The 15951-nt window shown below is 38.4% G+C and overlaps 1 protein-coding gene across 1 annotated transcript in view; it reads right to left on the bottom strand.

Annotated features, from left to right (window-relative positions):
* LOC111030945 (unc-112-related protein-like) overlaps positions 1-15951 on the bottom strand; it is a 93061-nt gene that overhangs the window by 1274 nt on the left and 75836 nt on the right. The window contains exons 2-9 of the mRNA XM_022310687.1: positions 2976-3209; positions 2647-2882; positions 2346-2530; positions 2058-2268; positions 1710-1888; positions 1396-1633; positions 1083-1301; positions 214-450 (exon numbers count right to left, since the gene is read on the bottom strand). Coding sequence (XP_022166379.1) covers positions 214-450; positions 1083-1301; positions 1396-1633; positions 1710-1888; positions 2058-2268; positions 2346-2530; positions 2647-2882; positions 2976-3209 — 1739 coding nt within the window. The remainder of the gene's footprint in view (positions 1-213; positions 451-1082; positions 1302-1395; positions 1634-1709; positions 1889-2057; positions 2269-2345; positions 2531-2646; positions 2883-2975; positions 3210-15951) is intronic.

Below are 15951 nucleotides of genomic sequence, written 5' to 3'. Positions count from 1 at the left end.
ACGTGTCGTGTCTTGTCGATCAAATCGTATTGCGATTGGGCATTAGTCTTTAGGTATCATATTGTATAGTAACCAAGTTGCCATCGAGTTTACCAAGAATCCTACTTCTAAACAAATATAGTTACCAGTTGTAACCATAGTTACCACACCGTCGCACGACATGGTACTGCACGACGTAGCAGCTGTGAATCCGGCTTTATTCGTATAACTTACCTTCATGGTGTTATATCTCCATGTTTTTATGTGATCGCCGGTCGCGATGTCCATGCGCATCAAACGATTGTACGCTATGCCCAGCAGCTCTTCTTTCTTGTGGCCCATGAACTTGACGACGAACAGTGAGATGCCGAACTCGGGCAACGACTGCCACGCTTTGATGTAGTTCATCTTGGCCTCCATCAAAGTCAGTTCCTTGAGGTTGGCGTGTGCTTCGAGTATGCGCTGGACCAGCTGCACGAAACAACCGATTTATTATTATTATATTACATTATATTATATTATATTATTATATTTATTATTGTATAATGTCGATAATAATTGTTAAGTCAGTTGTAAAGAAGATACTATATTTTTATAATTTTCCTCCTGCGTCACATAATACTTTAGTGATCACTAAACTTTCAAATTTTTAAATAATAACTAAACGTTATGTTAAAAGTATATCCTACTTTGCCTTCTAATTACACACTACAATAATTTAGTGGTTTATGAAAAAATACATTTCAGCGATTACACGTTTTAACAAAATTGTCAGAACAAAGAATACATTTTATTCATTTTTTCGTATTTAAAATTTTCGTATCAATACAAATAAATTTAAAAAAAAATTAATTAATTAGTTTCAACTACAATATAATAATATACAATTTTTAACTCAAAGTATTGTTTTTCAATATAACTGGAGGAAGCTAAGTTATTTCACTTTCACTCAGTAGTTAAGCTTAAAGTTGAACATAAAAGTAACTAAATAGTCGAAAAAAAAAATGTTTTTAATTAGTTAATGCCCATCTTGTAGAGTATGGGTTATGGGTAGGTATTTTTATGACCAAGTCGGGGGTGACCAGCATGACTGTAGTGCTAACCTTTCCCTTGAGTTTTCTGGAAAACCTGTGCGGTATATAGTCCTCGACCGATATGTCCAACATCGACGGGCTAATGATGGGTGACTGGATGATCGATGGATGTTGCATCTCGAGGAAAGCTTTGATCGATTTGACCTCGGATTCGTAAGAATGATCGGACAACGGCCGTCCTTTGGCTGCCAGTCTACAAGCAGCCATCCATCTGGCGTACTGCTCTTCCTATATAATATGTGCGTTGAAGGGTTAACAAAGTTCAGTTATAATTGCTATGTCATATGCAGACTATTTAATTCGGTAGCATCTAAACACTTACGCTCTCGCATCGAATACACATTTCGGTCATGCCATCTGAACTGGGCACTTCCAGCTTTATACCGAATTTATTCTGTGAAATATTCACGTCCGGTGTCACCTCACATCCCTTGAGACTGACACTGTGCACGGGCAGTGCGCCGACTTCTGCGTCTTCCGCCGTTTTGTACATTCTCAAATGCAAATCTCGGCATGTAAACCAATACCGTTTAAACGCTTTCAGCGTGAATTTTTTTGGCCTATACAGGAAGTTACCATAATTACAATAACACCGATACACTGTATTTTATATCAAACCATTCGAAAATTACTCACTTCAAAAATCTCAAGTAATCAGACAACTCTGGCGCATGAGCCAAATTGTTGACATTGCTCTGTGGCTGAAACCCTTCAAGCGTAATTTGAAGATCTGACAGAGCAGCATCGATATCATCATCTCCACCTGTTGTCTCCAAAAGCGGTTGTGGTACACTAGCTTTTAGATTTATTTGAACCTAAAAATCCAAAAATGTCAATAGATTTATATAAGTGTCTAATGAAAAGTCATAAAAAGCACTAAAAGGTATTTCAACTTAAAAACAACGAGCTTAACTACATAGTACACAGTTTGTGTATTTATAAACATTGTATATATATATTAAGTTTTATATGATTATGACGTACTTGTAGCGCGGCAAACATTAAAGCTTCCTCTTCGGTACAATCGATTTCACCGCTCAACAAACTCCATTTGGCTTGTTCGTATATTTGGTTTATACGAATAGAATCTAGCCTGGGATTCAAATCATAGAAAGAATAAAATTTGAACCGCAATTTCAATAAGTCATATTCCCTGACGCCTTGTTCCATTATCGACAGCGACGAATCCAACCACCTGTGTATAAAAGTACCGAACTTTTAAGTTGCCATCGATGTTGCTATAATGTTATAAGTTAAAGAAAAACTACTTACGCCACGTTCATTCTGGCTTTTTCGACCAGCGATTTTGGTTTCAAGACCTTGCTTCGCACCTCTTGATTCAGCGAAAGTGGGCTATTGGCCAAAGACGTATCGAGGGACCCGTTCAACATTTCCAGTGACGTTACGTTGCCGTTCATTTCCGGTTTGCTGTATCCTTTCTTCCAGGTGCCATTTTGCTGTGGAACGAATTTAAAATAAAAAACACATAAAATACATACACTAATTTAATAATATCAGTTGGTTTATAAAGCTCGTTTATTGATCGACGGCTCAAAACGGTAAAGTTACTCACAGACGAAGGCGAACTGATCGGCGTAGAGTGGTGTTTCAGTGGAGCGCATATGAACGGCGAAGACGTCATGTCCAGACTTCCGGTGGAGCCGGACGGGCTGTGGCTGTTGACAGCGAACGAGTTGGTGTCGGCCGATGGCGTTTGACCGCCGTTGTATTGCATTTCCTTCATGTTGTGCTTCAGGTGATACGCTTCCAGGGGCTTGCTCAGAGACAATTCTTCTGGGTGTCTGATATCTGCAGATCGCGGGTGAAAAATACGTAAATGAAAATTATCCCTCAGCGTCAAATATAATATTATACAGTTATAATCATCGTCGATATACTTACTTAGCTCTTTGCATATCTGTATGACGGCGTTGAATGTTTTTATTGAGAAGTCCACGCGCATGTCCACGTACCGGAGGTCGGGCAGCTGGATGCGTGCAGTTTTGTGCATTCTGGTGAATTGCAGCTTAGCGTCAGCTTGCACTCCGTACTGATCCAGCGTCGATCGGGTCCTGGTGAGCCACGAGTTACGGTTTGGCCACCAGAGAGCGTGATCCGACCAGTCCATGGCTATATCTGTAGGGGACAAAAAAAATTTCGAAATCAGTATTATTATTATAGTTTTATACAACTTGTTAGTAAGTTGGCCTACAAAATACTGTATTTGTGTTTGTTTTTTTTGCGTCTATCGCGTTTATTGGTAAACGATTTTCATTAAAACAATATGTTATAGGTATGTAATCAGTTGGCCCCCCGGTTCCAGTATCTGGTTTTGTAATTATGTTATATATGTACGATGTACCTATCAACGTTTACTGCAGCAGTTATTCGCTAATTGCGAACATGATATAATGTTGTATATTGGTATATCATAAAGAATAAAATCCAAACTAATAAACAGGTAAACTCTTATGTACATAAATATAGCACTTGATACTGTAAAAGCACATACGTTGTTGTTTGTGTGTACAGAAACTACGAAATACGTTATATTTTTTTGTTTTATAGATTTCAGGTTCAGTTGTATTACATACATTGCACAGTTTAAGAATCATCAAACCAAACGAACACAATTAATATTTTGTAAACAATGAGGTACCTAATAAAATAGATTCATGGCTGTAGTAATAATATTTCATTTGGATATTTTAATATTAATTAATTTGCTTACGCGCACTTCAATAATCAATAAACTTATTTAAAAACAAATTAATCAACGATTATAATTGTATGTTTAAAACAATGATAGATAATAATCGTCATAACGTACATTCCTCATATGCACCGAGGTCATCATTTTTACGATAGGTGAGAATCCAACATATTTTTATTTTTGTGCTTAACGACCCACGTAAAACATTTATGAGTAATAAGCCGTTGGTCTTCTCGTCTGAATTTATCATACGTTGATTGTGTACAACTGTCATCAACAGACTAACATTCCGAGCAATACTCATTAAATGTATTTCATCTTCGAGGAATGTACAACAAGTATGTACGCGTTAGATTCTTCCTGGGTCGAGTACCTGTACTCCGTTTTTCAGTTAAACGTAATTTAACGAAACTTGAAAAAAATAAGAATTTATATAGGTATTTTTTATTTCTACTCGGAACATTCATTTGCAGGTCGAACCGGAAAGATAACCAATTCTTGTACTTTTTTTTTCACTTTTATTCGGAACTCGACCGAAACATTTTTTACAACAGCTCTTTGAGAATATAGATAGGTACTCGAGACGCCTCGACGTATAATAAAAATAATAGGTTTATAATATCAGTGTCTACATTATATAAATGACACGATAACCTAATTAGACGCACATCGCGTATAGAACGGTCGCGTCGACTTTCAAACAGATAAACGGAATAATAAATAGGGCAGGTCATGCGTTTTTACTTTTTAGCATACAATCAACGATAGCGAACGGCATCGAACTCGTTGATAACATTTTTTCGAGTTTAGTTATTATAGGTATATGGGACTGCGGAGGGGGGTCGTTCTAAAATTGTAATAATTAGTCTCGATTAAAACGCAGCTCGTTACACGACGTGACGTCACAGCGAGAGGAAAAATTTAATTTTCGAGCACCGGTAACTCGAGAGGACGACCGCGGAATTGTTGTATGGTATACTAATATTGTGTACGGTTGATTTGTGTGCTGCGAATATTCTCAGAGACTGCGGTTCAAAATATGTCAAGACGTCGTCGGTCGCAACGCGAGACAATATGCGGTTTTGCGGTCTATTGTATATCATTGCAGACTGAAATAATGGCGAATAATAATATTGTTATTTAGGCAGGTTTAGGTACAGCCGCGAAATGTTTTTGTGTTTTTTTTTCTTTGTCGGGGGGGGGTATATTGTGTCATCCGCAAAAAAATCAGCGCTTCGTGAAAGCCGCTGCAGACTGTGACCCGCCGCGATGGGGATGCGATCTCTACGTGTATACAGGGTGACGTGCGGCGGCGGCTGTCCATCTCGCGGTGCATAAATAATATTTAATAATTTTAATATGACACGTCGTCTCTAGTAGTAATAATAATAATAATAATAATAATAATAATACAATATAAGACGTCATCCTCATTACGTCTCGGCCAGAAATAATAACACCGTGTGTAAGCACGGCGCAGGTACGCATTTCGCTTTGGAGATATATAGGTAATAGGTATATAATATAATAATATTATGAAGAAAAAAAAACCTGCCGCGTGACACGGAATAAAATACGTCTTTGGTCCGGCAAGGTTATAATAATAATATTATTATATACGCCTTATAACAATTTACACACACATGGTCGCGCGAGGCTGCTGCCGTTGCCGCCGATTTTACCGTAAGCAAACGCCATGTATGGAAACTGAATTCTTCGTCCACCGACCGCTCAGCAACCGTCGCCGCCGCCGCCACCGAGGCAGCCGCGACTGTTGCTCCGCCGGACTTTCTCCGCTTTTCGTCGAGGTTTCGCACGCGTCTTCTCGCAGCCTGCGTCTCGTATATTGCCTATATTATATTATAATGCGTCGAATATTCGCCGGCAAAATAGAGAACGCTAAAAAAAACGCCAGACGACGATGTCGTATTACATGTAGGTACCCATATCCTCGACGACCATTGTACAGGCTACTCTACGTAGTCGTGTGACGCTGTACTGCAGTACGATACACGCCGAGGTGTATATTATTGGGCGAGATGGCGAGAATGATATATTATGTTGACCGTGACGAGTTGTTAATCGAATTCGAATTCGCCTTCGGTTTTCAAAGCTATAACGAAGTCTGGACGAGTTAAAAACAAAAACGTGCCATTCAACTCGAGCCCGACCTGCATTTTTCAAATGCCCACTAAACCGACACGCGAGAGCAAAACTGTTGGAGAAGCCAGCAGCAAAGTGTCCATCGGTGGGATATTGCGGTATATAGTGATGATCGGCCGCGCCGTCGTGTTATCATTATACGCTTTGGCAACTCGGACATAAGTCGAGTCATCAGTCGATCCCCCTTTGTTAGAACTCGTCATTAGTAAATACAGTCGCATGCGTATTTCAGATTTACCTATATGTGTGCGAAATCGCATATTTTCAATAGTGTCTTGTCTTATCGTATAACATAATGTTATGGTTTAACGTGTAGGAATTTATATTTTGTGAACGATTATGTGGTACAGCAGATGTGCTCGAGATTTGTGTTGGCGTGAGTTGGTCGACCTGAAGGCGAGACCTGTGACGTTTTGCAATATATAACCGCATGTTTAAATCATACTGTTGGCGACTTAGGCCCGCATTTCGGCTTGTCGCCACCAAATCTTTGGGATAATTCCTATATTGTACGTGATCGCTGCGGCGGTATCGGTGAATGGATGTTTCCCGGCGGACGTAATTCCCGAATAATAATAACAATAATTTATAAAATGGTTTTTTTTCTTCTTCTGCCATCCGAGGACTCGGACGTGTTATAATAATCGTCATCGACGTGCGAGAGAGCGCGATCCGCGGCCAATGAGAAAGCTGCCCGGAGACCGGCCTTATATGGGAGTCAATCCGGCGGTTTGGCCGCCGCGTCGTCCTTGCCGGCGTACTATTATTTAATACCACATTATATATGATTTTTTTTATTTTATTAAATTATAAAAGGAAAAAACCCAACAGATATCGCGTCGTCCTCTCGCAGCCTTGTAGTGCGCAGCTCTATATAATACTCTTTTATAAACTCGCAAACGTATAGACAAGAATATACAATGTGCATAGAGGCACGCGATACATATTGTACACACGCGTGCCGCCACACAATTGCGAAACGCGTTTCTTGAATATACGGCGTGCGAGGTTAGGAGGAGTTTTCAAGACGCGTTCGGCGGACCTATCCGTCATGTACCTAGGTATACGCAATACGGTATATTATTATACCAATCGGACGACGATCGATGGTCACGAGGCGCGTTGTGTCGCATGCACGCCGCTTCGGCGAAAAAGTGCACAGCGGTGACACAGTCGAGTACAACATAATAATATGTAGAGGTATAGCATAATGGTACGCGTAGTAATAACGACGATATAATTGGCCGGCCTTGGACGAATTATTCGATCGGCGATTTACGACCGGAATCGAATTCGTCATTTCGCGCCATTGGCTTACTAATGTAAATAAGTACACGGTGGTGCGGATCGACCAACCCACCCCATCGCGCTGTATGCGATTGATTCGGCCGCGGCGTCTGCATTATGTACGCGACATTATATTTTATTCTCATACAGGGTGTTCCGCATTAAGGGTACGATGTCCTGCGGGTTGTTCGATATCAGGTCATGATATTACCGAACAAGGCATATTATTACACTTGCAAAATCGGAGAGGCTGTATATCAATCAAAACTGCCGCAGTGTAGCTCGGATATGAGGTCGTGACGATAATCAAACTCGTCAAAGGACGACCTGGCCTATACACAGCACGTCTGCAGGATTGTAAAACCAAACAGACCGCCCGAAATCACTGGAACTTTGGATTGTTTCTCTCGGGGTGTCCTTCAAAATATAGAGTGGTCGCGGCGGCGGAGAGTTGGAAAAACAATAGTCACGGTGACTATAAAACCTGCAGCAGCAACCCTCAAATACTGCGGAGTTGTGGGGATTTTTTTTTTTTTGGAAACCCGCAGGACATTAAGGAACACCCTGTATATATTTATTGTACTGCTGTGAACCGTTCCGACGGAAACTGCCGCGGACACGACCGCGACGAGGGACTGCCACCGTATAATGTTTATGAGATATACGACGATCGTCAGACGGATTTCGCGGCGAGGGACGCAGCAGTATAAATAAACATCGCGACTCGCCCGGCTGCAGTGATTCGTCGTACTTGTCTGAAATAAATGAATAGGAACAGAAGTATAAAGGTCCGGAAAAGGGATGAAAACGTGTGGAGCCGGGGGGGGGGGAGGAGACGCGATATAGACTATATATATAATAAAGAGTAGAACGCGTCCGTATACGCGTTCAACTCCGTTATGTACATAGACGTGTGTGTGTGTATATATATATATATATTCCAAGCCGTTATATAATACATAAGCGAAACGATAATCAACGGAGTAGAGCATAACGCGCACACGCCCCGAAAAACGGGACCGTTTGTGGGTTATATATTATATTTTACAAAATTTTCTCCCCGCGAGCGATTTCTTGAAGGGACCGCGCGGTCGAACAGACAGACAGACATTATCTATATATTATTATTGGACGCGATGTGTGTTATTATGTGTCATTATTGTTACATACCATTATTATATATCATATTGTGTACGCGTATATATATATATACAATAACATAATGGTACACAGACCGTTGAAAAAAAACAACCTCTCGATAATGACACAGTAACGAACAACGATTTTCTTTGCAGTCGCCTGCGAGTCTGTGAACCGCCTCTATATAGGTATGAGGTACTGTTGAACCGGAACGCTCAGCGGCTCATTTCAGACCGAAAATCCCTGGCGTTTCCGAAAAATGTCAATGCGCTCTTAATTATTACATCGACGCCGTTCGCTTATTTATACTATATATATAAGTGGGTACTATCGATACCAGTTGCGTGGAGTGTTTTCTTTCTCCCATTGACTTTACCTACGATCACAATGGACCGCGTATAATAATACGTAGGTACCCCCTTATTAAGTATTATTATTATTTTCATAATATACGACTTCGAAGCGCGCACACAGGCGCAGTCGACGAAGCCGCGGCGGGGTGGTTGCATGCTGCAGTGGATACGCGTTTCGTTTGATATATGTATATATACGGTCCAAAAGGTGGAAAACGATTAAAAAATAAGACGAAAAGTGTTGGTTTCGTTCCCGCGATTCGTTTCAACCGTCGCAATCACATCATGCAATACGATATTATATATAGGTAAACGTTGTGCTCGTCGTCGCTGTACGCATTACCTATTATTATTATTATTATTATTATTATTAATATTATTTATTGCGACAATAACTGCAGCGGTCGTTTTAATTTTTTTTTTTATTATTATTGTTATTTCATTCCATATATAATACACACCAGCTATCTATATAATATCGTCTCGGTTCTCCGCCGGCGGTCGCCCATTGTTTTTTTTTTTTTTTTACGGTTTTTTAGACAAATTTACCTGCATATAAAATATATAATAATACCTATATAATATTATTATACGTCCGCCGTAGCAATAAAGTCGGATCTGCGCGTCTGTTTGTATATATAGCTATATAGCTCGGTGTATTGTGGCCGGTCTAAGCACCACGATATTCCCACGAAAAGGTCAGGAACCCGCGGGGGTGCCCGGTTATCTTGATTTCGGATTCACCATGAATGGGCCCGTCGAGATTCACCGCAGCCGATTTCACGGCACTTTATACCCGTGTATAGGTATAAGTGTCCACGTCGGAGACGATTTCGTATGCAAAAGCGTCTGCGGCGACTTCACAGGAGTTCGCGGTGAACGTTTTGCATGATAATGTCCGCGCGCGTTTATATTTTCGGCGGCCATGTCAAAATATCACGTACGTCAATTGAATAACGTGCAATGTGCATTGTATAGTATTGTCGTTGCGTATTTATAGCGACGTCGGACGCACTGCCAAAAAGTTGTACGTTGTTGTTTCGCTGTTGTTTTTTATTTTTATTTTTTATCAACAGTTCCGCCGGAAACATAATAATATGTAATATTGTTATTGTATACCGCAGCGTTGTAGTGCGTCTCAAATTTCAATTCTTTTCCATGCCGCCATATAGCATATACCTACCTTTATGTACTATGTGCATAATATCTGTCGTCGTATAGGTACCTATATACTGTTGGCGAATAATAATTATTCGGAATATTATGCTCGAAAATTATGTTATTACATTGTATTTGGTATCTACAGCAGCATTTATATAGAAAAATGTGCAAATGGTAAAAATACGTTACTCATGCAATTTATACGTCCTCGAAATTATTTATTATACCTAGTTAAAAAAAAATAATAACGTCATATTGGTATATATCACGTTATTACATCACATATTAAATTGGTTGTGGCAATGAAAGGCTATATGAGTAAAAATAACGTCCATATGCACATACAATTTACAGACTAATTATACTGCAACGATGCCGTTTAATTTGTACACAAATATTGTGTAAGACAGAGACAGCAGAAACGGTTTATATACGATGAAAAATCGGTCAAATAAAATATAAATCTACGTATAAGCAGGCCAGTGCATAAACGAGTTAAAAAGTTAAGTTAATTTTAACTTAACTGATTTTTATTGATACACACTTAATAAATAATGAGTTACTTTTAATGATATAAATTTATAAATAATAAAATATATTATAATACAATTATTATTGATGATACATATTGCATAAAATTTTTATTTTTATTATTTTAAATTTTAAACCATATATTATTGGCTATTTATATATTTAAAAAAACTAATACACTAATAAGTTAAATGTAAGTTTCCATATAACTTATCACTTAACCGAGTTAAAAAAAAAATAGAATAACTATTAACTTTGACACGACCATATATTCTATCAATTTAAGTTGACTCAATTAAAAATTATTATTATTAACTTGCCAGGTAGTAGGTATATTATATAACCTGTTGTGTATTGCAACACTTTTTGAGAAAAATGATTCATTTTTCTATCAAACTATTCAAACCCGTCCGAAGAACGTATCGTGTCGTACTAATCGAATAATGGTATTAAAAGAATAATTTTAATGCATTTCATAAAAAACTGTATTTTAATTGGGCAGGAGGTAGAGCAGTAAATATATATAGTAAGTCGCCGAAGTACAATATGATGTAGAATATGTTTCGACTTTCGAGTATCACTGCGAGTGTTCATTATATTTTGTTGATTTACTATGGTTTTTTATTTTTCATATGATTACGCACGTCGCAGGTACACCCATTAATCATCCCTCGAATCACGTTATTGTTCTCAATGGATAAATTATTATTGTTGATGTGTGTGTGTGTGTGTGTGTGTCTGTGTGTAGGTACTTGATAACTCGAGAATGGACAATCGTATTATAACGACACGCGGGACGCTACAATAAATCATGTGCAGTGTATATACAGAAACGAGATTACTTATTTTTGTTTGAAATCCAAATCCCACTCATCGTCGGGCCGAAATCCGATAAACGGGGTTTCGATCGGGATTTCTCGTTACAATGATTTATTGTCCTACATATTAGTAATAATAATAATAACATTCTGTCGTTCGGGAGCGCATTTACGGTATGCAAGGTATATACCTGGTATACATTACGGTATGTGATGATGATGATGATGATATTATGGACGATCTCGTAGCAATTACGTAATTTCGATGGATAACGATTTATAGTGAATACATGACGTTATCGTTATGTACGTGTGTGTGTCATGAATGGCTCGCATTTCGTCCGGAAACAATCCTCTACACGCGACGCGCTGTACAAAGTTTATGAATGAGCCTACAACGCGTTTAATAATACCGCCGCCGTCGAGTGTAATAATCATGACGTTATGTGTATATTATTTTAAATCAGCAGACTGCCTATTTATACCTTACAGTGCACCTCCGTCCGCGACCACAGGTGCTTAGCAGGGGGCTATAGAGGGGAAACGCAAAAAGTGGGGTATACCTATATCGTCGTGCCCATATATTATAATATATTCCGTATTCAGTACGGTCGGTCGGCCGGTCGTGCCGACTTTTTTCGAGGCGCATTAATTTAAAATATAAATAATATACAACATATACCAGTCGCATTGGGTAGGTATATACGTAATATATAACAAAAACAATAATAATGCATAAAGGCATGTAGGTACGTCGTCGTCGTATTATGCATATATATATACATAGGTGGTACACCGAGAGTGCTGTACACAGTCGTCGGCCACGAATAGTGTTACCGGTTTCTGTCGGAGACCCTATGCGCGTGCGATTGTTATTGAGATCGCCTCCTATTGTTTACGGGAAAAGTCTTTTTTTTTCTCTTCTCCTCCAAACGCACCCCTCGAGCCCCGCAAACCACCGACCACAGGACACTCCGCCCCGACGGTCGATCACGGTTTATCATAATAATAATAATAATAATAATGTGTACACCATACACGCGGAGTCTCGATATCTATTATATACCCGCGCATTTATAATATAAATATATACCCAATATAATAGTACATGTATAATATATGGACGCGACGTACTTGGTCTTCCGACTTCAACCACCCACGGCGATGATGTTTTAAACGCGCCGCTTACGACGGCGCGGGAGAGTCTCTCGCGCGGAATGGGTGACGGCCGCCGATGGATAAATAAAAGTGTTTTTTTTTTTAGGGCGCGGGGGGCAGGGGCGTTGGACAGAGACGAGTGAAACTGTATAATATATAATATATAGGTAATGTATAATGACGGGTCACCGTCGCCGCTAATAGATATAATAATAATAATATATCATAATAATTACCCGGCCATTATTTACGAATAACAATGTTGTACCCATAATAGGTGTATAATAATATTATAATGATTTTATTATAAGGCGCGTACGATGCGATTATCTGCTGCGCGATTCCACGATGACCCGACGCGTGTGTACAATATACGCGAGCGACCAGCCGAGACGGTGTTTGTTTCGCGTGCGATAAACGACAAAATATTCTCCAGCTCTCCCCGGCCGGCCAGTAGTTTTTTACCGGTGTGGTATAGATTCGACGAAGCGAACACTATTATATGCAATAATAATAATAATAATAATAATAATGGTAATAATAACAACGACAGTAATAATAAATCATCGGGACGTCTCATCTGTAGCGTGAGCATTGTTACAACTTACAGGTAATAGGTGTACTTATTACGAAACGCGTTATTTATTTATATATATTTTTTTTTTTTACCTTCAAACGCGCGTCATCCGATTAATATAACACTGTAGCGTCGGGCTAAACCTATCGTAAACTAATAATAATATTATGAGGTTACATTTTTTTTCCATTTAGGTAGGTAGCCGACATTCGCAGACGACAAAAAGTAAAAAAATAAATACATATTACCTATATAATATAGTTGATCGCACACATGTGTTCTCATCGTTCGTTAAACGCATATACAATCGTATAGATAAATTATTATAATATGGGGTGCCGGCCAAATCAATTATATATTTATATACCTATACTTAAACTTTAATATCATATAATAACGCGCATCACATTAACCAATACTGGTTATTTTTTTCGTTTTACTGGAAATCGTACTTGTATATATATTATCATTTAAGCATAAATTATTATTTATCGACCGATATAGCTTTTACAGGGAATTATTTAATACAAGAATATTATATTACAATGTTTCAATCCTAAAACTGCGTGTACTTAAGACAAAATGTTGAAGGACTTAAACTAAAAATTAAGAATGAATTATAAATTATAAATAGACGAGTTATTAATAATTATAAATATTATACCCTATAGTGAGGGAATATGATGCAGTTTTTAGATGCAGTTTTTACTGTAGTTGACGTTTTAACGTTTCTCAACTATAAGTCTATAACTCTGAAATAGAGGGCTGGGGAAGATTAACCAGTTGAGGTATGGTCCTTGAAGTGGCAGCCGAAATTGACGACGGCCCGTGATTGAGCTCTAAATAGTAGCTCTAAACGAAGAAATAATTAATGTTCGTAAACTAAATATTATGAAGTGAATAAAGTAGCAGTAACTTTGTAATTAGGAACGGAAATCGCTACCCTCGCCGACAACGAATGGGACGGAAGGACATATTGTGGTAGGAGACGACAAGGATCGTCATTCATATTACTATGGGCACGCGTGCATTCAATAAAATAATAATACGGTCCCTGTCATCGCAAGAGCTCCTCTATAACGACGTCAAAAATCATTACCTAGCAGACTTATATTTAATATTATGCTAACAAATTGATTGTAAGTGAATCAACATAGTAATCGCCGTCGTTTGTTTCATTATACGAGATCCGTAGGTCTCTTAATAGGACGATTACAACAATAATACGCGGGTTAATCATTTTGATTAAGACTAATTCGAGCTGAACACAATCGTCTTCACTGCTCGGTTTCTATATACCGTAGTCCTACGTTTCTACTCGTGCAACTAAATATATACGTTCCAGCAGTAGAAATACTCGACGACATAGCAAGTCTGAGAGTAAAATGTTCGAGGAGGGAGGAATCTAAAAACAACATCCGGTTGAACGTGGAAAAAAATTCTAAAAACGTTTTCATTTTTAACAATATATATACACCAACAAAACACTAATCGAGTTTTATAATAATCAATGTTTAACGACTGACTCCCCATATTATGTATATTTACGAGCTTAATGCATAGTAACAACATTTTCAATTCGATTATTAAAAAATACTAATCCTTTTATTTGATACTAAACAAATATTACACATCTAAAAAGAATGTCAGGAGGGAGTGAATATGGCACCTGTTGCTTTCCTAAAATACGACACGTCGAGATTGCGCCACAATATTATAATAATTATACGACACAATCATTATAGGAAACCATAGTCGAGTGTACATAATATAATAACTATATGAATAACAGCGGTTTGACAAACCATACTCTAGTTGGCCGAATAATACAAGATTTACCATATGCGGTACTGCGGCTTACTGATTAGCATATCACACACATGCATATAACTATACACACGATCGAGGGTCGGATCACAGTACATTTTTTTTTTTGTTCGTAATATTCGCATTATTGTGCCGAATTACCATACCGTGAGCAGACTTTCAAATCTCTGATAAAAATTAAAAAAAAAAAAAATTACATATTATATTTTGTCCACTCTCGTCTACACGATGGTGTAATATATAATATAACGTGCACACAGCGTCCACACGAGTTCGGCTCTGTGTATATAATATTCTCATTTAGCATTTTGTATGGCCTCATTACGTAGCGCTAAATACGTCGTAACAAGCCGGATAGCTGCCGGTTGCGGAATCCCATTGACCCGGTGCATAATAATGACGTCGAAGACGTCAGCGGCGGCGGCATGGTCGTCGGCAAACAAATCACGACGATCACGCGGACCAGCGCATTAGGTCGATACGATTTACGATAATATGCGATATTATGACGTCGCACAGTGCAGTTGTGCGTACGCGACATTTGCGCGCGGTGTTGAATTTCCGACGATTCCGTTTTTGGCTAAAAAAATTAATAAAAAACAACGACACGGACGGGCGTTTCCGCGGTTCGGCCTAGCGTCCTAAAATACCATATTATATTTTACTGTTATAAGGTCGTTTAAACATAGCCCGCCAAACAGTGTATAGTCAGTATATTATTCACGGACCGAGCTATATTTATACATTGTATTTTATATATATTATATTATTTTCGTACGACTGTGTACGATATTTCGTTCTCAGAACGCACACGAGATCCCCGAGGTACTCCCGCAAAAATGATAAAATAATAAGTATAATGACGATTCAGATATAACGTATACGACGCTATTATAATATATGTTAAGTTTAAGTGTACCTATCTATAGTCTTACTACGACACATCATATTAAAATATTATTACACGCAATAAACTTTACGTAGGTACCTACATTAAACATTATTGTAATATGCGAGAATAATGTTGCTATTGCTCACTCGAATCGCTTCAGGTTCGTTGCGTCATATTCATTTTGAATTTCAAATGGAATAATACAATAATAACCGATCGAAGGGAATAAAAAAACGTTTTATTATCCGCACACACATC

This window comes from Myzus persicae, unplaced genomic scaffold (assembly GCF_001856785.1).
Source record: "Myzus persicae strain clone G006 unplaced genomic scaffold, MPER_G0061.0, whole genome shotgun sequence".
In the NCBI taxonomy this organism is placed as follows: Eukaryota; Metazoa; Arthropoda; class Insecta; order Hemiptera; family Aphididae; genus Myzus; species Myzus persicae.
Note: the sequence above shows the minus strand (reverse complement) of the source record. Positions and strands in the feature narration are given on the sequence as shown.